This window comes from Zootoca vivipara, chromosome 6 (genome assembly GCF_963506605.1).
Source record: "Zootoca vivipara chromosome 6, rZooViv1.1, whole genome shotgun sequence".
NCBI lineage: Eukaryota > Metazoa > Chordata > Lepidosauria > Squamata > Lacertidae > Zootoca > Zootoca vivipara.
The window spans coordinates 59,319,138-59,343,781 of record NC_083281.1 but is presented as its reverse complement, the minus strand read 5'-3'; the positions used below and the strand labels follow the sequence as shown (position 1 = coordinate 59,343,781).

The 24,644-nt window shown below is 44.4% G+C and overlaps 1 protein-coding gene across 3 annotated transcripts in view; it reads right to left on the bottom strand.

The window, feature by feature from the left end:
* The window catches only part of ZC3H18 (zinc finger CCCH-type containing 18), a 53,501-nt gene that overhangs the window by 3,905 nt on the left and 24,952 nt on the right, over positions 1-24,644 (bottom strand). The window contains exons 10-17 of one of the 3 annotated variants that reach the window (XM_035117956.2): positions 14,404-14,604; positions 13,557-13,682; positions 9,981-10,082; positions 8,593-8,733; positions 6,768-6,920; positions 5,420-5,580; positions 2,168-2,373; positions 414-510 (exon numbers count right to left, since the gene is read on the bottom strand). In XM_035117956.2, the coding sequence (XP_034973847.2) occupies positions 414-510; positions 2,168-2,373; positions 5,420-5,580; positions 6,768-6,920; positions 8,593-8,733; positions 9,981-10,082; positions 13,557-13,682; positions 14,404-14,604 (1,187 nt within the window). The other 2 variants (XM_035117957.2, XM_060276037.1) reach the window with 2 other exon arrangements.

Below are 24,644 nucleotides of genomic sequence, written 5' to 3'. Positions count from 1 at the left end.
ACCTGGAGACACCAGGGATAGAAGCCAAGCTCTTCTGCATGAAAAGCACATACTCCACCACTAAGCTTCCTCACTTCCGCTGGCTGTAACATAGGTGGCATTGGGCAACTGCACTCCCTGCTGCCCACACATTTTCAGGTTTGCATTTGAAGTCAAATAGACAGGCAGCTCTCTCTTTTTGAAGTGGTTCTCAAGGAGCTGACAAGTGCACCAAATTCCACAGCAATGAGCTGAGTGTGCATGCATGTGCATGTGGCAGCTGTCACCAAAAAGGGCATCTGTGCAGAGTTCAAACACAGACAAGTGGGTGAGCCCAGCTTGGTGACCAGAGCAGAAGTAGACAGCTGAAGTATTTGCATGTGGAGAGGCCTTGCAACAGAGGTCTCCCCGCCTGGCCCCACACACTTCCTCACCTCTGTCTGGAGAAAGGTTTATCCGCTTGGCTGGAGGAGAAGCCTGCCTGTCTTTGTCAGAGGGCTCGTACCTTTTCCTGCTTCCTTTGTCAGCTGCCTGCAAAGAGAACGGAGGGGATCAGAACAAGCCAGGCTCATTCATGGGAACACACACACACACACACACAGAGAGAGAGAGAGAGAGAGAGAGAGAGAGAGAGAGAGAGAGAGAGAGAGAGAGAGAGAGAGAGAGAGAGAGAGACTGGCCTGTCAATGAGGCACTCTCCCTGCAGCAGGACATTTGTGCTCCAAGTCTTCACCTTGCTGGCTCTAGCCAGAGGCTCTGTTGCACGTTTTCCTGGAGGCTGGCCCCAAAAAGATGTCTGTTGTGGCCTTGAGAGCATGCGACTGGTCAGGTGAGTGCCTGCCTTGGGCAGTTAGTCAGGCTGCTTCCACTTTTAACTGTCCTCTCCCCCTAGAGCAATGGCACCTCCACTCCCACCCTTAGCAGAGGTCAGCCATTCCTCTTCAAGCTGAAACCAACTGGGAGGCCAGAAGCAGAAAAATCCCTGCTATTTCCACATGCTGCTTTCCCAGCAGACTACATGCAGCTCAGTCTGTCCCCAGTGCTCTGCTTTCTTGTGTAAACCTAAAAGCTGCTTACTACTGTTCTGTCCCAGTCTAGTGTAACTAACAGAGAAATGCCTCATGGCTAGGGACGAAAGTGACGAGCTTCTGGGTGGTGTGACTGGCAGTAGCCCCTGGGGGAAGGTGCCACACATGTTGTAAGCACAGGAACACCCAATGCACCTTCCAGGTGTTTCAGCAATGTACCACTGTGCCGCTGACCTTCCCATCACACATACCTGACCTGTCCTAGGCAGTTTGTTCATAACAAGTTAACCAGCAGGGCTGCATGGTGGGTGCATCTTCAGTGCTGTTTATGCAAGAGAGGCCCCTGCAGGATTGCAAGGACACAAGAGCAGCCTCTTACTGGATCAGACCAGAAAGTCATCCAACCCAGTGTTTCTGTTCCACACAACCGACAAATGGATCCTTCCAAGAAGCCCGCAAGTGTGATTTGCCTGCTGTCCCCCTTCCCCAATAAGAAGTCACTGATAAGAGCTCCCATATGACATTGATCAGTCAAATTGGATGACCAACTCCAAAGAAGTGGAAGCCTGCATTTGGTGAAACAGTTGCTGTCTGGATTTCCTATACCTCAAATTTAACTGCCTGATCTTGGGTGTCCTATAATATGAGAGAGGCAGAAAAGTTTCTCTCTTCACCATTCAGAATTCAGCAGGCACCTTTTGCTTTATTCCTTAAGCAGCTGCTGAAATCTCTTTATGTGCTGCCAACTTATGCATGCAATTAACTAAGTATCTTTCTCTAATAGTGGATCTCTTTAAATTTTTACATTTTTATTGTCTATATGAAGCAGTGTAGACATATTTTTTGCAAAGAAGTAAGTTCTGCCTGTGGTAGATCAGATCCACCTGTCTGCTATCTGAGCCAGCCCTTTACACCTCACCCTCGAAGCAGGACCCTCATTTGCTTTGAGGATGCCTTGCTGTCACACTTAAAGGCACCTGCTGGGTGGATCCCAAGTCAGAGGAAGCCTTCTTGGTCCCCTGTGCACATTATTCAATATTCTCAATGCCCCAGAGAGAAGTGGGAACCCCCCTCCCCTTCAATCGCATGCAAGGAAGTCGAGGGAGGGCTTAAAATATTTAAGGAGACCCTCTCAGCCCCCCCCCAAAAGAAAACCTCACCTTGTTCAACAGTGTTAGTTTGATTTCTTTGTGGGCGCTGAAGCCGGCTGTCTGTGGCTGGGGCGGTGGGGGCTGCTGAGGTGGGGGTGGCTGCTGAGTTTTACCCCCTTGCACGGCCTTGGCTTGCTTGGGGGGCTGTGCTGGGGCTTCCCGTTTCCGTTTCTCCTCCTTGATGTTGCCACCACCTTCTTTTTTGGGCTTTCCTGCTAGGAGCAGAACATGCTTTGGTGATCAAAGAGCCAAAAAGTGCTCCTCCCCTCCCCAGGTTTCTGTAAGCAAGGCCAGGGGACAGTCAACATGACAGCAACTGTGGACAATCTGTGCTGAAAACAAGCAACATTATATAAGTTATGAAGCATTTCACAGAGGAAATTGCCTTACACAGAGTTCCATTGGTCTACCTGGTCCAGTACTGTTTAAACCACTGGACTTCAAACTAGTGGGTAAGGGCTCCCTAGTGGGTTATGGCCTTATCCAAGGTGGGTTGCAACAGAAGCACTACCACCATGCAAATATATGGTAAAAGATTAAGGAATGTGTGTCAGGCAGGAGGTTTATCCCAGTCGTACCTGAATATGCTGTTGTGGATTCAACTTGGGACCTCCTGCATGCAACAAAGATGTTCCACTGCTGAGCTATGACCTTTCCTCTAAAAATATACAATTCTAGTCCTCATTATTCAGAATAAAGGGCTGGATTAAACATGAACAGACAAATCTGTCTTCAAACAAATCTGTCTTCGAACAAATCAGACCAACAGTCCAACTGGCTCAATATTTTCTACAATGACTGTCAACAGCTCTCCAGTTTCAGAAAAAGGGTCTCTTCGGTTTCCGGCTAACATTACAATTTATGGTGCTGACTCTCCACTGCCCTCCAGGACATAGTGAGGTTCAGGCAGGCGAAAGCCAGGATTTATGAGGTAAAATTCCTGGCAATGCTCCCCAGTGGGTTCTGGGGCGTTTACTGCATCCCGCTGTGTCGTTTAAGCCCATGTCTGCCAACCTGAAAGGCAGAATGTGTGCGACCTGGGAGTGTGTCCCTGCCATGGACGAGCCTCTGCTTGCGTCATGATTTGAGACTGGTTCCTCATTAATTTGGAATATTGGTGTTAATCATGAGGCGCTCCTGAAACGACATATGATAACGGGCTGCAATCAATCAGCTGCCGAAAGGGCTGGGTTTGGCTCTTTGAAGGTATTTGAATGATTTTTCTGAAGCTTGAAAAGCCTTACAACAGCCAGGAAGGAAAGGGGAGAATAAGGTGTTTTGTGCTTTCATATGGTCTCCAAATGGTTTTTTTTCTTGTCCTCCCCTGCAAAAATGAAAGAGACGTGTGTAGCTGTGGCTGTTATTCTGTCTGGCACTGAGGAAAAGGGGGGGGGGGTAGATTTATGCTCAAAAAGGAATTTAACAAGGTTAAATTATGACCACCCCCCTCAACCAAGGTTGAATGGACTTTATGTAAAATTATCTTTGGACTGGACCAGGAGTGTGAGGGAGCAATGCAGAGTAAGAAAATGAATGGCTTCTCATTAAATCTGGCAAGAAGCAGCTGTATTTGAGAAAAAACTTAGCTGTGTGCTGAGGAAGAACCCCAGAGCAGAATTTTAGTGGAGGAGATTGGACATCTTATCTGGGAGTTATTTATAGCTGCAGCCTGTACACAAGTTGGTGAACAGCAGAAGGAAGGGAATGGAATGTGAAATGACCTTGTAAACACTGCAGGGAACTGAACAAAGGAAGAGAACTGAACAAAGGAACATAGCAATTAACTCTCCCAACACACTAGATCTGAGAACACCGTTTATGAAGGACTACACATGTGAAATGGATTTAATATTTATAAGAATTAACAGTGGTGCTGTATGTAAGGAAAGAATTATGATCAGCTGCGAGAATGGACTAACATAATGTGAAAGTTTAAATGGATATTAAAGAAGTTATGAAGTGGTCACAAGAGGAAGTGATGGACATACGTTTGCAACAGAAGCGGGAAACCTGATTTTATGTAATTGTATTAAATTAAAGTAACTAGGTCTGATTTGTAACAATTTGGAAAACTAATAAAAAATAAAAGAAAAGGAAAAAGGGTCTCTCCCTGCCCTTCATAAAGATGCCAGGGATTAAACCCAGGACCTTTTGCATGTAAAGCACTGAGCTCTGCCTATGAGCTGCAGCACTGGAAGTGCTGTCTTTTCTGACTAGCAGCAGCTCTTCAAGGCCTCCAGCAGAAAAGGGGGAAGGGCTCTCCTATCACCTGCCACCTGAGGTCCTTTGAAGTGCCGACTCAACCTAGACCAGCCTTCCCCAACCTGGTGCTCTCCAAATACTTTGAACTACAACTCCCATCAGCCCCAACCACATTTGGAATAAAAGCTGCAAGGCTCAGAGTAAGATCTTTGAGATGGTTATATAGTGAAGATTATAAAATATTAAAATACATGCAATCCAATCCAAAAACTATGTGAATGTCCCAGAGCTCTGCCCCTTCCTACACAGTAGCAGTTTGGATACTGTTACCCATGCCTTAGTAACATTCAGGCTTGAATACAACAGGGTGTGGCTTGCGAGATTCTCCTTGAAGACCTTTCTAAAACTTTGGTGGGCTCAAAATGCAGCAGCCACATGGGTGACATTTCTCTAGTGTATGCACAAAGAAAGGTGCTGGCGATAACGTATATGGCTGTTTATGGTTTGGGTTAAAAGCTGCTGAAGGATGGCCTGTTCTCATATCAACCCACCTGCGCTTTAAAGATAATTGGCGAGGCTCTTCTCTGGGCTTCCCCTGCCGGCTGATGTTACACCGGTGGAGTCTGGGAAATTGGCTTTCCCTGCTGTTGGCAATGAATTTGCAGTGTATTTTCACTGCTTAAAAAGGGCACAATTTTGCCTTTAGAAACAACAGACCACATGCATGGTCTAAGCTTGCGTTACTCATGTGCCATGATCGTGAACAGATACAATGAGCACAGCAGAAGGACCCTTTGCCAAAATAATCTGCATTCTGCATCCAGAATAAATAGTGCTAGTGAACTGTGTTCATGAAGATTTCACACGTCTTTCTGTCTGCTAGTGAAGAACATTCCAAAGCAGTTTGCAAATAAGGGAAGCAATAACAGGGAAGTCTGGTGGGGGTGGGGAGAGGAGGGGAGGGGAAGTGAGCAGCAGAGGGGAATGGAGACTGGCAGTGCCACAGGAGGTGCTTGAAGAAACACAGGCAAATCACATTCTGGAGGCAGAGTGGCCTACCTCTCTCCTTCTTCGGCTGTGCTGGGGTTAGGGATCTGGAGCTGGCCGAAGAAATCGGGCTGGCTAGGTCAGCGTACATGTCTTCTGAGTCAGCGCTCCGCACAGAGCTGCTACTGGAGGAGGCACTGGAAACGGACGAGACGCTACTTACACTCAGGGACCTGGGTTGGGTGCGAGGAGGGCAAAGATACAAGTTAGATCCAGAAGAACGGGTTGAAACAGCACCCCAGTGGAGAATAGTTTTGCTTATGTAAAATACAGCCTTGCCTGTGTGGTGTACTGGTAAGAGACCAGGGTTCAATTCTCACCACCCCAGTCATGAAGCTCACTGGGTGACCTTGGACCTGTCACTGCCTGTCAGCCATACCTACCTCACAGTCATACCCCCTTCATTTAGAGGGGGAGAAAACCATGTGCACTACCTTGAGCTCCTTGGAGAGGAAGGTGGGATGAAAACGCCAATAAATAACCTGGTGCCCTCCAAGAGTCCCAAAACATCTGGAGGGCACCAGGTCAATCTAGTACTAGACTAAAAACTGGTTTCTGCCTGTTGTCTGTCTGGATACAAGTCGTTCCTCCCCCTCCTCCACTGGCTGAATTGCTGCGATATCAAGAGGACTTTCACAATCAGTCAAGATGCTCATGAGCACTTGTCCGTGGCCAACTGTGCTGCTCTGGGACAGCCTTTCCCAACCTGGTGCCCTCCAGATGTATTTGGGACACCAGCTCAGCTGGGCACCTTCTGTATTCATTGGTGCGGAAGCTAGAATCTGATGCAGGGAGCCCCAGGAAAACATAACATTATGCAAAACAGACTGTTCATGTCACCATTGTTTTCTCTGCAATCTCCTCCCTACCCTCAACATTTCAATTCCTTCTCGGAAATAGATTTAAGGATGTCTTCCTGCAACAGCTAAATTAATATAAGGCAAGAACTGCACAGCACTGGATACCATAATGAATTAAACGCAAAGTCAAATCAGCTGATGACACCTGCTTGATGCTTCTTGCCACAAGGCATGGAGGTAGAAAAATTTTCAGAGGGCGCAGTTGGGGTTAACAACAAGGAGAAGATTGTACCTAGCATGCTCTGCTTCTGAACCATCCCGGCGATTCTGGCTGGGCAAAGTCACAGGATATGCTGCGGAGGCAGATGCTTCGACCCAGTATGGCAATTCTAAGGTCTTTATAAGAAAAGCTGATTTCTGAACATTTCCCCGTTTTTACTCAAGTGGCCATGAAGGTGCTTCCTTCAAACAAATCGTGCTTTAGAAGAGAGCTGCCTCATTCCACAGAAGTAGCCACACGTTTTACTCTTCCAACCCAGAAACAGATGGAAATATCTCACCTGGACTTTCTGGACCCAGATGGTGATGGGGAGATGGAAGCTGAGGAGGACCGAGAATGAGATCGAGAGAGGGATCGGGAGATGGATCTTGAACGGGAGCTGGACCCACTATAGCTGCTGCCACTGCCACTCATACTGCAACTGATGGCCCGCCTGCAACAAGAAACAAGTCCAAACTCCCTGTTACATACCAGATGGACATCAGTGCAATACACCTTTGCTGGTCATTCCAGGGAAACCTTGATGCTGGTCATACAGGGGCACTCAGGAATACACAGCCACCCACAAACCCTTACTTAGGATGGGTGAAAACCAACAATATCAGAAAAATAAATTATAAACAATAATTAATATTAATAATACAACCTATTAGTGGATTGCTATGTAAGGCATCTCCAAGTGACTTATAAAATAATAGCTTGCTTCCATGTGGATGTCCTGAGCACCCAATGGCAGGAGGGAGAGGGCTAAAGTAGGGATCGTAATGGAGTAACTCTGCTTGAAAATCCTTGCTGGGGGGTGGTGGCAATGGGTACTGCATGTGAGCTGACTTCTGCCCCTAGGGACCATCCCCATGGCGTAAGGGCCCAAGCCCTAACTAGGGATAGTTTGGGTGGTGGGAGAAATAATTGAGTTGGCTGAGCAATACATTACACTCTTGATGTGCTTGGTATTCCAAACCGGAAGAAGAAGAAGAAGAGTTTGGATTTGCTACCCCGCTTTATCACTACCAGTTGTGGGAAACCAGTCCTCTTGTGGGGCAAAGGGAGGCTGTGCCCTTCCTTCCACTCCAAAGTGATCACAGGGAAGAAGAGAAAGGATTCCCCACAGGTACTTCCTGGCATGTACCTATTTCCCACCTGGCTTTCAGCCACAGAACTCCCAAAAACCCGTGGTCATGATTCTAATGAGGAATGCTAAGGAAGCCATGAAGGGCAGGGAAGTTTTTCTCTTCTGCCTTCCGGATGCAGCTCCCACAGCCAATGAAGCAAGCAGGGTCAAAACAGCCCCACGAAAACATAGGAAACAAGCGGTTTCTTTTGCCTGCGTGGAATTAGATCCTTTGGGATCTATTTATATTGTGCCAGTTTCAGAAATTCTACATACAGTGGTGCCTCGCTTAACGAATGCCCTGCTTAATGAAATTTCCGCTTAACGAAAGGATTTTTCGAGCGGAGGTTGCCTCACTAGACGAATTCGTTTTATGAAAAATTCGTCTAGCGAATCGCGGTTTCCCATAGGAATGCATTGAAATTCAATTAATGCGTTCCTATGGGCAAAAAAAATTTCAAAAAAATTTCAATGCATTCCTATGGGATTCGCTAGACGAATTTTTCGTTATAAGAAAAGACCTGTGGAACGAATTAAATTCGTCTAGCGAGGCACCACTGTATTTGAATTGCATGCTAATTTCACTTTGGAGAACCCCACTTTGCCACAGCCAATTTCCCAAGATGCTCAGAAATCCCTTCCCTGGTAACCAGATCAATCATATGATGAATGGAGAGAAGTTGATAAATTCTCCTGCCTGATCTGCAGAGGGCATGTGTTTGTGAAATGTGGAGTGGACACGCCCACTTATGGACACACCCACTTCTGGAACCCCTGAGGATTGGCCAAGGGTGAATGTGGCTCTTTGGGCAAACAAAGTGCTAGCCGCTGGTGCCTTAAATGACATTTCAAGTAAACAGCTATGTCTTGGGAAGCCCCTAGGCATGAAGCAATGACTTAGGCCGCTGTGCCTCCCCAGGTTCCCAAGAAAGCAGCTCATGCTTCGACTTGCCTATTAGGAGATTGTTCTAGGAAGCTCCCCTGTTCCTCCTACCTCCGGGGTGGCATCCTCATTTGGCGCTCCTTCCGCCTCGCCTCTCTGTTTCCTGGCTTGGGTGGCTCCGGGGCGGCTGGGGCAGGTTTAGCGACTGGTGGAGGCGCTGGAGGGGCAGGTAGTTTCTTCACAGGCTTGTCACTGCAAAAGTAAAATGGGTAAGATGACAGGAGCGGGGAGACCGGCTGGAAGAGAGTGGGTGCTAGATTGAACTCAAGTCTTTGAAAGTCTGGCCTCAAATCTTAGCTACCATGCTAAAGCTGTCTGACACATTCTGGGAGACAGGATGGTGAAAGAGAGCCTTGGGGTGGACACTGGATGCCCAGGTTGAACATACAAAGCTCAGCTGTCTTTCACAGAGACAAGGAGGAATATTCTGGGAGACAAAATTTTAATGAAACGAATATGGACAGTACAGCAACAGGGTTTTCAGAGTCATTTAGGTGACCATGCATATATTTATTTTGCATTTCGTATTGGAAGAAACTTTTGCACAGAGCTCCAAAGTGCAGCTCCTGGGACTACAGTGAGTCCTGTTCAGTCTGTTTTGGGGTCTCTGGGCATTTCACCAAATCTGTCTCATGTTTTCAAGTTCATTTCCATGGTCAAATGGGGTGACTTTCTCTTCCCCAGTTCCACCCCACTGCAAATTATACTGTTAAAATAAAAAAAAGTGTTTTGGGGGGCCCGGTGGGGGGAGGAAATCAGGCATGGACATTTTGCGTGGAAGGACTGTGAGCTCTGTTCAGTTCTGGTATTCGAAACAAAGGTCTGGGCTTAGAACAGCTCGATTTCAAATGTAGGCCTCCCCCCCTCACTAGGCTTCAGTTGTTGGATCTTGGGGTTCTAGATTTTTTTTTAAAAAAAAGTAGATTCCACAAGCCTGAAGTCTTCCTACTGCCCTATGATGACTAACCCAAAGACTGTATATTTAAATAAACACATTTTATTACTTTATCATTCATCCAATCAGTGAATGCCAGCGTATCAAGAGATAAGCTGCAGGCTTCGCAGAACCAACATTGCTACAAGTAGGTAGACATCCCTCAGCAGAACTGTGTCATCTCTTTAATTGTATGCGAAGCATGTGTCACACCAACAGAGAGTTCATGGAAAAGGGAGATGACGTCCATTTAAAATCAATATTTAAGTACAGACAACTGTTGTGTTTGCTTTATTTCACGCCTGGGTGCCACAATACCACAGGACCACACTTTACGAACCTGATCTGGTGGAAAGTACCTTGCTGGTCTAGTTCTAAATCTGACAAATGCAACGAGCCCCTGCACCTTTATGATGCTATAGAACCTCAAAAGTGTTCTTGGGGTTCAAGATCCAACCTCAAAAGAACCAATTTCGCTTTGCCCAGAGCGGACACAGCATCTTACCCCTTTCCAGCAGGTGCTGCAGGCTCTCCTTTAGCTTTGGGAAGAGGTTTGTGCGGAGATGGCGTTGGAGAAGGAGATGGGGAAGATGAGAAGGACCGTGACCTGTAAAGTCAGACAACAGAGAGAGAAAAAGAGAGAGAGAGATAATGAATGAATGAGGGGAAAGTATAGATACACCCTTTAAATGCAGCAGAAGCCTCATTGAATTGGGGGTGCCTCTAAAAAAGGTAAAGGACCCCTGACAGTTAAGTCCAGTCGCGAAGACTCTGGGGTTGCGCGCTCATCTCACTTTACTGGCCAAGGGAGCCAACGTTTGTCCTCAGACAGTTTTTTCCGGGTCATGTGGCCAGCATGACTAAGCTGCTTCTGGCGAAACCAGAGCAGCGCACAGAAACACCGTTTAGCTTTCTGCCAGAGCAGTACCTACCGGTATTTATCTACTCGCACTTTGACGTGCTTTTGAACTGCTAGGTTGGCAGGAGCTGGGACCGAGCAACGGGAGCTCACCCCGTCATGGGGATTTGAACCGCCGACCTTTTGATCAGCAAGCCCTAGGCTCAGTGGTTTAGACCACAGCGCCACCTGCATCCCTGGGGGTGCCTCTACAAATTGTTAATTGATTATTTAATTTCTATACCACTTAATTTCTGTACCACAAATGCCCAGAAAGGATATGACTGGTCTATTAATTAACATATTAACTTTATTAACAACAACAACAACAACAAACAACAACAGTAATATAATAATCAATAGGCTTGATATTTATGAAGTGCTGGTACTGGTGCACAAAGCCCTGTACAGCTTGGGACCAGGGCACCTAAAAGATCTTTTCACCCCTTATATACCCACAACGGATCTCTGCCCTCTGCAGTAGAGGGCTTCCTCCAGATAACCGACTCAACAGGATGCTAGTTCCATGTAATGTAGAAATTAGGCCTTTGCTACTTTTGGAAGTCCTTCTCATTACATATCAGACAAGCACCATCTCTATTAGCTCTATTGAAGACAAAGCCTTTAAATATGTAAATATTTTTATGACAGCCAGTATCTGGGTTTGGAATTGTGCTGTTTTGAATGCTAAATCACTTCAGGATACTTTATGGGAAGTGATCCACAATGAAATGAATAAATAATGACAAAATCCAATTACTTAACCATTACTGTGACACAATGAAAGTAACTTTTCAACACACCAAACTGAATTATAAACTTATCCATGCTAAGTTCCTTCTAAATGCAAACAATTCACTGAATATTCTTCCATTTGGTTTTTATCGTGAAATATCAGGATCAGTCTACAGTTTTGGGGGTTTTTTTTGGACTGAACCAAAATAAAGCAAAGTAACAAAGTGAAGTAACAACAACTACTGAAAAGCAAAAGACAGTTTTTAAAGCCAGATGGATGTGCTAAGTAGGTAACATGGCCAATTCTTCAAGCATTATGGCTTCATGGAATATTTAACAATATATGGGCACAATCAAACAACAGGTGGCCAACTGGTGAGATTTGAATGGCCTGCTAATCCTGGAAGCAGCACCTGCAGGGCTCCACTCTGAACTGGCTTTCAGAGGATCTGTTGACCACAACACTAGTCCCCCACCTGCCACTGTGGGGGGAAAAGCTCTAAGCTCATGCAAGCCCTCACCTCCAACACCACACTTCTGCTGTTATCTGTGTAAAGCAGACTGATAAGAATCTCTGAAGACATTTCAAAAATGGTACCATTTTTCTTTTACAAAACTCTCTATTATCCAAACATTTTGGATGCGTCTTTTGGATAAATGATGGCTTTCAACTTTTCAGTGTGCCAAGCCACATTCAAGGTTGTGAGTGATCTGTGTCCGTAGGACTCTTAGATCAGAGGTACTGCAGAGAAAAACCAGCACCCAACATCTGTTGGTGAAGTGGGGCTGGGTGTGTAAAGAAGCACCACCCTTGAAGGGAAGGAAGGAAGCTTTAGAGCATGGGTGGGTGGCAGAAATGGGCCGTCTGAAATGAGAAGCCAAGGAACACACCCGGCAGGACTGCCAGTAACTGGGGGTGGTGCCTCACCACCAACTTGGCTCTTTGTCCCTACAGCCCTCAGATTCCATAACTGCCCCTCTTCCCATTCCCTCCAGGCTCTTGCCCTAGGTGCAACTTCACTGGGGAAAAGGACCTAAATCCTGGAATTAGAATTGATCAAATGACACGATAATTTAGTTGCCTAGCTTCTCATCTGCAGAATTTGGAACAGGAAAGGGAGGGATGCTGAACTGCCCCATAGGATAGGTCTTTCTCCACCCACATCTCGGTATGGGGCCAGAAATAAGCTGGTCAGGATCCAGCAACATGGAACTCCCTTTTCTTCAGGGTCCAGGTAGGAATATAGCTGGTTCTGATAGCTCAGAAATGGTTCCGTGCCCCATCATTTTAAGCCAACGGTAACATCTCCTGGTAGAGAGGAAGCTAGAACATGGACTGGGAAAAGGAACCCTCCCAAGCAGGCAACCTCCAGAAAGTGGAGAAACAGCAGTTCCCTGAAGGCATCATAGAATTATTGGATAGTCATCTAGATCTCTCTCTCCCCCCCCTCCTCTCTCTCACACACTCCTCTATTTCAACTGCCTCTGCTGATCTGGAAGAGAAAATCATCTCTATGGGTCACAAGATTGCCACCATTTGTTTACACAACTTTTTCTCTTCTGATAACAGATGATCGTAAACATGTTGTACCTGGATATTTCATCACCGTTTCATAACTTTTCAGTAGCAGCAACCAACCCAAACACGCAAAGTAGTTTGGCTGGGTACCCATTTAGGAAACTGCCTCTTTCCGGTGCATGCGACAGTGGCGACTGCATCTATTTGAAATGCCATTGCAGGGCCACAACCATAAACACACTTACTCGTGCGTAAATTCTGCACAAGTTAGCAGGCCACACCTGTGAGTTTGTGAGCATGGAAATGGGATTGAAACTCCAAGAAATCCTATGTCAGCCTTCTGCAACCTAGTGCCCTCCAGATACTGTTAGGCTGATGTGAGAAATTGTGTGAGGAGAAGAACAGAGCGGAATACTGGTGAGCATTTTATTTGCAGGTGCAAGAATGCTCCTTGCAATAGGAAAAAAATGCAATAAGCAAGCAGCAGTGGGCAAACGGGCCTGAAAAATATGGAATGCAATACAGTATTAATATGTAAAGTGCTCTTCAAGATGCAATGAATTAACGACTAAGGTATGATTTATTTTGAAGAAAAAATAGCACTCTAGACGAACATTTTAGATATTTTAATTTTTAAAAGGAGGGGGCATTAAAATAAAGGCTATAAATTGTAGTAAAACTACTTATAGGCAGCAATCATGCAGCTGTGCCTTAGTGACCAGCTAAGCTCCCTGAATTCTGAACTTAGTCTGTGTCCTGGATTCCACTTCCAGGATTTCCAGCAGCACTTTAAAACTGACATCAAGTCGCTGTCCTGAGCTTTCCATAGGGTACTGCCCAGACTCACCTATAAGAACCTGTCTTGACTCAGGGAGGCTCCCTATGGTAGCCCAAGAACCTGCCAGCTAACACATTTGGAGAAACAGTACCTGGATCGACTGCCTGAGAAGGAGCTATGCCTGGAAGAGCGACTAGAATAGGAGCTGTATGAGGAAGATCTGGACCGTGACCGTGAAGAACCAGATCCAGAATAGGAGGAGGAGCGAGAAGATGACCTGAAAGGGAATAAAACATATGAGCATTTTGGCAACTGGAACATTATTTGTATGAATTCTTATTTTCAGTTCTACTTGCTTTAAGAAGCTCCCTTATTTCATTTTTTTAAAAAATATTTTTATTAATTTTCCAATTAAAACCAATTATATCACATTCAATATTTCAAATTATACACATATATATATCAATCAAACCGAATGTTATGCCAAATCATCTAAAGAATTTTTTATTTGGGTTCCCATGCTTCAAGAAATTGGGAATTCCTCGCAACTGTCCACTGCCGTCTTTTTTCTTAAAGTTCAAATCGTCAAGAAGCTCCCTTATTTCAAAATCTCCCCAAGATTCTAGTAGGTTCACATGATATCACAGAATGTCTATGTCCTACTCTGCTGTAGCCTGCTTTTAGAGGCTACCTTTCCAGGGGCACAGGCTGTCACTCTTTGCCATTCAGTCTCAACAGGTCACAGTATTGATTTAAGCATCTCTTTCCATTGACGAACACCAGAGCAATCTGCCCTAGTGCAACCAAGAAAGGGCTGGACGCTTATTCACAATAGCACCCCCTGGCCGCACAGCCTATTCTCTTTGTCTCTGGCTCACATGCTCCTCCCACCAGCAGCATTGCTCTTTCTGCTAGGACTGAGTCCTAGGAGACATCTGGAGTGATACTGATTGTAAGAAATCCCCTTGCATCAGTTGCTGCCCATCTCGGGTTCACACCTTGATGAACCTGAGCCGGAGGCTGAAGAGGCAGAGGTTTTCCGGCGCCTGCGAGCACGGCTGGGTGAAGCAGACAGCCCATGCTTCTTTTTGGGGGATTTTGATCGGCGCCAAGGGTCCTTCCACTCATCTGCTCTCTTGGACTGAGAAGGGGTGGTCGTAGTCGCCTCTTTCTCCTTCTTTGGTGGCTCAGGTTGGCGGCTGGAAAATGAATAAAAAATGTAGTATGTAGTTAGCTGGAGAGAAGGCTCTCTCTTGGGCCATCCAGTGACCTGGGTCCCCCCACCCCCAGTTCTTGGAATGCAACCAAATGCAAAACATGGCTATATACAAGGGCCAAACTGCATCTATTTTATAACTTGCGTTTCTGAAGATCAAATCAGCTTACAAAAATACAAACAAAAGTCACAAAGACACCACTAAAAACCAAAAGCAATTAATACAACATTAAAAACAATAAAACATAAAAGCAGCCATTTAAAAAAAAACCCATTAAAAACATCAATTCCTTAAAAGTACCGTATTTTCCCATCCATACGATGCCCCCTATTTTTGGGGACTCTGTTTTAAGAAAACGGGGTGGTGGGGGTGGTAGATACTATCCATGTATAAGACGAGCCCAGATTTTGAACATTATTTTAGAGTAAAAAAAAATACAGTGGTACCTCTACTTACGAATTTAATGCATTCCGAATGCACATTTGTAAGTCGAAAAAAATTGTAAGTCGAATCCCATAGGAATGCATTGGGAGAAACAATCCATAAGTCCCTATCTAAAAATTCGTAAGTAGAAAAAATCCTATCTAAACCGCATCCAAGATGGCGGACAGAGCTCCAGTCGTAAGTAGAAACATTCGTAAGTAGAGTTATTCGTAAGTAGAGGTACCATTGTAGTCTTATACATGGAAAAGTACGGTAATTAAAACACTGAAAGCCTGTTGATATAGAAACATCCTCAATAGGCATCCTGAAAGATCACCATTGGGAGTTGCAGTCCATAGTTTGGGTGCAATTACCAAGAAAGGCCCATCTATTGTACCGGACCAAGTGATCAAAGGTGAGTTGGAGTTTAAAGGTTGGGCAGCTTCAGATGTACAAAGGCAATCCTTAAGGTAGCCTTTAAAGCCCTGAACAGTCTAGGACCAGTTTAATACCAGTTCTTTAAACTGAGCCTGGAAACAAATTTACAACCAATTGTACCAATGATTAAAAGGCAACCTACAGATATCTTAAAATAAATATAAATAAACATTTTTTAAAGGCAGCCCCATGTAAACAGCATTGTAGTGGTTGACCCAGCAAAGTAACCAGGGTAGGGATAGCCAACGAAGAGACCACAAGATGTTTTGGACTACAATTCCCATCAGCCTGAGTGGACATGGCCAACGGTCAGAGATAGCTGGTGCCAAGAAACGTCTGGAAGTGAATGTGTTGGCTACCCCTGAACTATAAATTCAAACTAGAATATCTCCAATTGACAATGCAGGGGTGCAACCTGTCCTTTAGCTGAAACAAGCGATATAGAGGTGTCCCAACTGCCCCGCCCTGCCTGCTCTGAACAGGCAGTCCACTTGTTGCAGAGGTAGGAGATTCAGGGCAGCAGTAGTGGTGATGATGAAGAGTAGCTCTGTACAGGGTGGCCCAATCCACTCTCATTTCTCAGAGCTATGGCAGCAGCACTTTTCCGCCAGTGATCTACCACCTCAGTGTACCACCTATCTGACCCAGCAGTGGCAGGCACAAGCCCTAGACATTGGAGATGCCAAACTATGGTCCATGGCATGTCTGTGGTTTCATGGGGAAGATGGGAGATAGCACATCCATCGCATTAAGTATTCACGTGGACTTAAAAGTGTGTTTTTATTGCTTCTTTTATTCCTTGGATTGCATTTTATTATATGACAATTTGAATTCTATGGAAGCAAATTCTATGGAATTCAAATTGTAAAACAATATATAAGGGGGGGGGGAGCAATTAAAAAGCAACTAGCGCAGAATGCTTCCATTGCCACAACAGGCAGAAAAATCATTAAAGGGTCTGCCAAGACCCCCAGCAATTGTCAAGCGGAAAGTGGGAACTAAGGTTTTAGAATCACTGTTCTAGAATATTAAAGAGTTTCCTGCAAAGGCATTTGGAGGTGAAGATGACAACACAAAAGCACAAAATGCAGAAGAAAATGTATTACACTTATCCAGGGTGCTTTTTATTACTTGAGCTTTTCAGAGGAAATCAACAGATCAAATCACTTTATTGTTTACTTAATACTGCAGAACCTTTTTACTCTTTTGCTTTCGATAAGGCAACAAAAACCCATTGCAGCTACATCACCCATATAGGACTAGATCTGAAAGGGAAAGCGTCCTTTTCAGGTGGGGAGAAAGTCAACATGATGGTATGACTCTCAAAGATGGAGATCTGTTGGGTGGGGTGGTGGTGGTGGGAATCATTGTGGAATAGGGATATAAAATTTACAGCATGCTATAGTTTAAGAGAAAATTATATGAAAATGATATATTGATGGTATCTAACACCAGGCAAACTGGCATAAATGTGTAAAACTAAATCAAATAAGTGTTGGAAATGTAAAGAGAAAGAAGATTCTTTTTATCATATGTGGTGGTCTTGTAGTACGGTTAAGGCTTACTGGGAAATGATATACAATGAAATGAAAAGGATGTTTGAAATAACGTTGTAAAAAGACCAGAAGCCTTTCTTCTGGGAATTATAGGGATGGAACTACCTAAATTGTATAGAAATTTATTCATGTATGTGACTACAGTGGCAAGAACGTTACATGCCCAAAAATGGAAAGAAGCAGTCCCAGCAAAGCATGGATACAAAAACTAAGGAACCACAGAAAGAGGAGGAAGGAAGTCAAGCTTTAAAATGTCAAAATGAATGTAAAATCAGTGAAATGTATATATCTGAAAAGTATAAATAAATATTTTTTAAAAGGGAATCATTCTGTCACCTGGTCAGGGAATTTGGACTTTGCTTGCTGAAGACTGAACAACCCAAGGTGAGGGCATGGGGAGAGAAGGAAGTAAGCATAAATGGCAATCAATAGATAATGACACTAAACTCTATGAAGTTTGGTACTTCCCCACATAGCATCTACAATTAAACAATTCCAAGCTCAGATTTTCCAACTTTCTGCCCTAGCCAGTATCATCTTTGCAATCATGGGTGCTACACATGCTGTGTCACCTGCAAGTCCAGATCCCAGGGTGCAGTTTCAAAACCGGTATCGTGCAATCCACAGATTCCAGTTACAAATATCAAGATTCCCACCCTCATTGAAGCTAAGGAAAGCCTGAAAGCATGTGTTCGACATCCTAGAAGGGCTTGCAAAACAGAAGGGGACTGGAATTGCAGTTGTTTAGCAGTGTTGCCAGTTGTGCTAGCTGAATGGCTTGAAGAAAAGAAGGTGCCAGAAACTAGTAATGGCTCTTGGGGCTGGTTGCGCAACAGACTGCAGGGGTCCCGATACTTCCTGCTGCGCAACAAGGTGCTGCTAGCGCAACTGTTGCGCTGCATTTCATACTGTGCAACCTTTATTTTCGTTCTTGCGCTGGTGGTCAGGGAATGTTGAATCTGGACCTAATTGCTTTCTATAGAATATTGGTCGTTTTCGAGTGGCTTCCATTGATTTCTTTTTTTCTTTATCTTCCTGGTCCTAGCAACAATCTAAACAGTATCTTCCTATACCTAAGCTCTTGCTTATTGTGAGGAAACCCAGGCTTCTTTGTACTTGGCTTTCTGCGTTGTTGTTTTTATTGCAGGGATTCTTATGATTTTAACCAAAGTCAAGAGGCAATGCATACCTGCCCCAGGGCCCAGTGCTTCCTAGAGCGTCACCCAGAAATGTAAAGTCTGAAATAGATGGTTGTTCATTGCAGGAAAAAAAAATCAGAAATACTCAGTCGGGGCACCAATTTTTGGGGCTTGGTCTCTGATTGCTAGGAAATTTGTTTAGCCATGCCAAGTTCCCGTTAGAAGGGAAATCACAGCATAATTCAACACACCGGTTTGCTGCGAACAAATCATTCTCTGCTTTGTTTAGACAGGTTGTTTCGTTTTAGGAGGAAATCAAGAATATTAAATGTGGACCTCTGCCAGGGCACTGAATTTGAGGGGGGTAAAAAAAAATCCCTTGGAATGTTTAATGCAAATGATCACGCAACCTTGTTGTGCAGCCTGGAGAATTATCTTCTGCTCAGAGAAAGTTAACTTTCCCCCCTTACTTCCCCTTCTTCTATACATGACATAAGCAAGCATATTTCACTGATGATCCAATCATATCAAGCAGGAAAACTCAAAGACCAAATGGTCATTGAAGAGCATCAATGACATCATTGCAACTCTGAAAATCCATCTAGCAAGGAAGTTTTTTTATTAAAAAAAACAAAACAAAAACAAAATACTTTTTTTTTAAAGAAAGGTGTCACTCTGACATCACTGTAAATTTCCCAGGATTGACAAGAGGAAATGAAAAGGCCTGGAAGTGGTTACTCAACTGCCACCAGATACAGCAGGTTAAGCTGAACAGAAACACATGCCTGTTTGAATGACAAAAATTGCACATCTACTTAGAAGGAAGTCCAACCAAGTTCAGTGACTTATTCCAAGGTACGTGCATATAGGACTGCAGCCTGAACAAGTTTCAGAAGTTTGATGCTTGTGATGCTTACAAAAACACATTACTATTCCTAAAAATGTGAACAATTCACTGGACGGTTCTCTCTGGCTTTCATTCAGGAACATCAGGGTCTGTCTACAATTACATTAAAAAACCAACAACAACTGAACCCAAAGCATCCAAAAACCGCTTTTAAAGGCGCTTGTGCCAAGCAGATTGCTGGCCAAGTCGGAAGCATCAACAGTATCATCGTTTCTCTGACCAGCTGACAACATTTGACTGGTAAACTGAACTGGGTGCCAACCCTAACTAATTCACTCACAAGGGCAAATAATTCTACTATCATTATAGCTCCAACTTAATTCTTCACACTGACTTATTGCAATATTGGAGCTGTCAATCTAAAAGGCTCCTTTTCTATTCTTTCTTTCCTGCGGCTTTATGAATGGCTTTTGACAAGCTCCTTGCTTTCAAAAACAGCTTGTCCACATGCAGCATGATGGCCTCCTGTCTGAAAATGGGAGCCCAAAGCAGACCCCCTGCATGGATCTTGGAATCATGGCGCATTGGTGCAAAGTGTCCCTCTTGAAACTGTAAGAGGTGGTGTAGTGGTTAAGAGCAATGAACTCGTAATCTGGTGAACCGGGTTCGATTCCCAGCTCCTCCACATGCAGCTGCTGGGTGACCTTGGGCTAGTTACACTTCTCTGAAGTCTCTCAGCCTCACTCACCTCACAGAGTGTTAGTTGTAGGGGAGGAAGGGAAAGGAGATTGTTATCCGCTTTGAGACTCCTTAGGGTAGTGATAAAGCGGGGTATCAAATCCAAACTCTTCTTCTTCTTCTTGGTGGAAATCGCTGATCTACAGCTTGGTGAAATGTTGCAATGACAGATGGTAGAGGAAGATGCGTTGCTGTATGGACCTTCTCATGAAATGAGTGGGGAAGCTCCAGCAAGTAAGAGGACTCTGCATATGTGCCTGGAGCTCATGTGATAATCATGAGGGTGGAGGAGGCACAGGACAATGGCCCATCAAGTGCAACATTCTGTTATTATGGTGGCCAACCAGATGTCCTCTTGGGAAGCCAGAAAGCAGGACCTGAGTGCAAAAGCAGGGTTCTCCCCACTTATGATATCCCCAACCTCATAGTACTTATGGGGAAAGAAGAAAAGGGCAAACACTTGAATCCAACTAAGTTTTACTGCGAGTAGGTCTACTGAAATCAAGGAACCTGTTAATTAGGCCCATTTGTTTCAATGGGTCTACTCTGAGTAGATTCAACGCTTAAATTTTATCCTATATACAGAAGCATCATGTAAAATCTTTAGATTAATCTCAGACTTGCTCACTGTTTGGGTGCGTCTTGGCTAATACACCAAGCTGTACTTTCATCCTTTGATTTATGCTGACAGCGCAGCCATAATTAAAAGCTTTTAATTGAGAATGAGGTTTTCACATACATTCTATTTAGCATGATTTTTGAGTTAGATATTGTGCTGCATTTTCATCCTGCTACTTGCCCTGGGGACTATGAAACCAACATTATTTTTTGGGGGGGGAGGGAGAAGGAGCAGCAGTACGCACATTGTGCTGCTTTATGCAAATGAGTATATTTGCATATACTTCCGAAAACCTGGATTCTTTGGGCTCAGAACCTTGAACAGCTCAAATGGGATTTCAAGCAGTTATTCAGAGTCAGCTGCAACCCTTGTGCAATATATGAAGAAAAAGACGGTTACTCACTATAGCCTCATATTTCCGGTAGGTTAGGGATATTTCTTAGCATCATTGCAAGGAAGAAAACTGGACCATCAAAGGCAGCAAATGTGACTAAGCATTTAGATTTTCTTGGACATTTTGCAACCAACTTCAAAGCTGCCACACTTGAATGTTTCTAAAGGGAGCGTCAAGAGGCTGAGCTGGAATCCATTTGCAAATTTGACACTATCAGACTGCTGCTCAACTGGGCGTGGCTTGAACACTACAGAAAGTAATTGTCCCTCACTGGGTGTTTATTCATCCTGCATGGATAGTTTGTCACCAGCTTGGAGTGGGCCACACCCACTCTGAATGGGTCTCTTAGTCTTTTGATGTGGTTGTCGTTTTTTCATCCATACTCTGCAAAGTTCTCTCTCTTACTACATTGCCTGCTGGCAGAAAACATTTTTTTCCCACTCCTGCTTCCTCCTGCCCTTACGGCATATACATCTACCCACTCAGATGACTACATCTTGCATCGGACAGCAAGCGCTTAAACCACAATCAACTTAGTCCTCAGGGATAGGGGAACCTGCAGCCCTCCAAATGTTGTAGGATGCCAACAGCCCCAGTCAGCAGGGCCTACGGTCAAGGATGATGGAACCTGTAGTCCAACAACATCTGGAGAGCTGCAGGCTCCCCATCCCTCCTTGGGGAGAGAGACTGTTGTTTTATGGCAACAGGCTATTGTGGCTAACCCTGTGGAATACATAAGAACAGGTGGCAATTTATTGTTTGGCTCATTTGCCCCATTGCTAACCTAAAAAGAGTGTGTGTATGTGCGTGCGTGTGTTTGTGCGTGTGTGTCTAAATGGGTTTCTGGTCAGTTTTGAAGAATCCTTGATTTAACTAAGATTATCTTCAAATAAACCTAATGTGACCAGAACAGAATTACCTTTGATCTCTTCCCTACTGGATTCAATTTGAATTGAATAGCAAATACTGGTGGGTTATTTTGTTTTTAACTTTCTTTAGCCTGAGTCACCTTAATAAGTTGGCAGCTTTCCCATTGACTGAGTGAGAAATGTTCATTTACGCTTTTAACTCCTCCTCCTCCTGCAGCTCTTGCCAACTCCGTTTGGTGTTAGAGAGGGAAAGAATTCCCTCAGGGACTAGGTTGGAATCCATTTAGATGAAATCACAGCGAGCATGAACAATACCAAGAAGCAATATCCTCTGCATGGTGAAACAGCCACATTGCAGTACAATATTTCCGGGCACCAACTTGTTCTCAAGTTCAGTTTTTGGAACCAGATACAAAAGGCAAAAGGAGCAAGAAAAGTCCTGTTACTTATCACATTAGTATCTCACTCTTCCTCCAGGAAAAGGGGTGGGGGAAGGATTTGGCATTATATTCACAGCTATCCTAGAAGGTAGGTTGGGCTCAGGGATAGTGACTTGCACAAGGCGGCAGCAGTGAGCAGCAAAGGAACATAGGAAGCTGCCTTAGATAGAAACAGATCCACTGACCCTTCTAGCCCAGTATTGTCTACACAGACAGGGAGCCTCTTGCAGCCCTACGTGGAGATGCCAGGGACTTACTGCATTCAAGGTAGATGCTACGCCCTTCTCCAGCATGCCTGAGAGGAGTTGAAACAAGCCCCACTTCCCAACCCAGAATGTGCAAGCGAGAAAACAGAGCAAGTAGGCCCTTTGCAAGAGGAAGAAACAAATATAAATGATCAGTATCTATGATATCTACACTGCTAGGAGTTCTGCTACGAGTGAAAAGTGCTTTATAACAAGATGGTTCTTCAGGCTACACTTGTTCAGATCATATGGTCCACCTAGCCCATATATACTAAGCTATAGTTCCTCCCAGATGGTATGTCCCTTCCCTTACCCATGGACTGGGAGAGCCCCCCCCCGGCAGTAGCGGGGTGGGGGGGTGGGGCTTGAAGCAACAGCTGCACAAGTGAAAAGGTCCCCTTTTGTTGGCTGGTACCACTCAGAAAGGACCACATATGACTTCCTTTATTCCAGTTATAAAAAACATCAAATATATATTTAACTGGTTAAAATGCATTTTTGGAAGGCATGTATTTTTTTTTAAACACCAGGCCTATGCAATCACTTTTTGTTCTGCTCTTGTAATTTTAAGACATCCCGCAAGGAATGTTAGTTCAAAACAAAAATCTCTGTTATACAGAAACACTCGTTATCTGGAAGCTGCCACCCGCATGAGGCTTTTCAGACTTGGAAGCCTCACCAAAGCCACGTGAGCAATTGGGACAGCGTCAGCCCAAAACTACGCAAGAGGCTGAAGTTGCCAAGAGCTGAGCTAGGATTTAATGATTAGGGAAAGCACAGGAGTCTATAAATAAACTCAATTAATGTGAAGATACTCCCCACTGCCAAGGAAAAGGCCGACTAGTTAAACACGAAGAATTCCTAAAGGTGTTACGTATTAAGCAGACCTGCAAATTATTGCCCTTTTCAAGCTATAAATTTATATTTAGAACTCAAGAACTTCTATAATTAGAACTCAACTTCCAAGGAGGAGGAAATGTGGAAGCAAGCAATTTGTTGTTTTGACCATATCATAGTTACACAGGATGTCATATACTGATTAAAGTGGCTAAACCAACAAAATAAATATAAATTGAATCATACTGTGTCAAGAAAAATATGCAATCATAAAAGCGGAAAAAACACATAATAAAATTCTGTTATTCATACAGCAATTTTCATCATAGGTTTGCAGATGTGATTGACATGGTTTTGCTGACAGAAAGATAGGAAGTGTGGCGTAGCAATTAGAAGTGCTGGACTAGTAGCTGAAAGATCAGAGTTCAAATCTCCACTCAATGGGTGACTATGGGCCAGTCACTGCCTCTCAGCCTAACCTATCTCAGAGAGTTATTGTGGGGATTAAAGGAGGAGGGGGAGAACTGGGGACACCACCTTGAACTTCTGGGAGAAAAGGTGGGACATAAATGTAATAAAACAAATAATAAATAAAATCCTTGCACATTGTCAGTTGAGATGTTGCCACCTAAACAGCTTCCACCCAGAGTGACATGGTGGATATATCCCTTGGATACCCATAAAACTGATGATCATTGTGCTTCAAAAAGCACTCAAAACCTCTCTCCAAATTCAGCTGAGCCATAATGAGGAAACAGAATGAGATGACGTTGGTCCAATTAAGGGCAAGTGTGGAAAAGGAGCCTCCGAATGTTTCAGAAAGAAAAGAATGCATTCTTCTTGCAATAGGGAACCTGGTCTGCATTCTTTATAGCAGTGTTGGTGAGCCGGGGAAACCTAGCTTTTAGCAACCTGTGAACATTTCAGTCTTACATCACCCTTACTTCACCCTACTTATTCATCAGCCGGGTGAGTTATATAATGAGCAAGAAGAAGCAGTTGGGACACATCATGCCAGCCTTCCCCAACCTCTGGATGTTTTGGACTACAACTCCCAGCAGCCCCAGCCAGCATGGCGGCATGCATTCTGGGGCTGATGGGAGTTGGGAAAGGCTGCATTTTGCTATCTATATTAACTAAAGACTCAAGGAAAGGAAAGTTGAAGCTGGCGTTTAGACTCAAGGCTGAGAACTCTAGGGAACAAAGGTTATACGTTGGGGGCAGGTTTTGTGACCTGGGCCCCATTCTCATGCCCAGTGTGGGGAAAAATAACTGCAAGTTAGGTAAATGAACTGCAGAAAGGGGGAGGGAACTCCTAAAAAAATACTTGCTGGCCAAGTTTAAGAAATAACACCTTCATCAGGGGTGAGAAACATGTGGATCTGCTGATGTTGTTGGATTTGGCCCCCTCCCCAATCTCTGACCATCATTTGCTATGCTGAGTCAGGCTGATGGGAGTCCAATAACATCTGGAGGG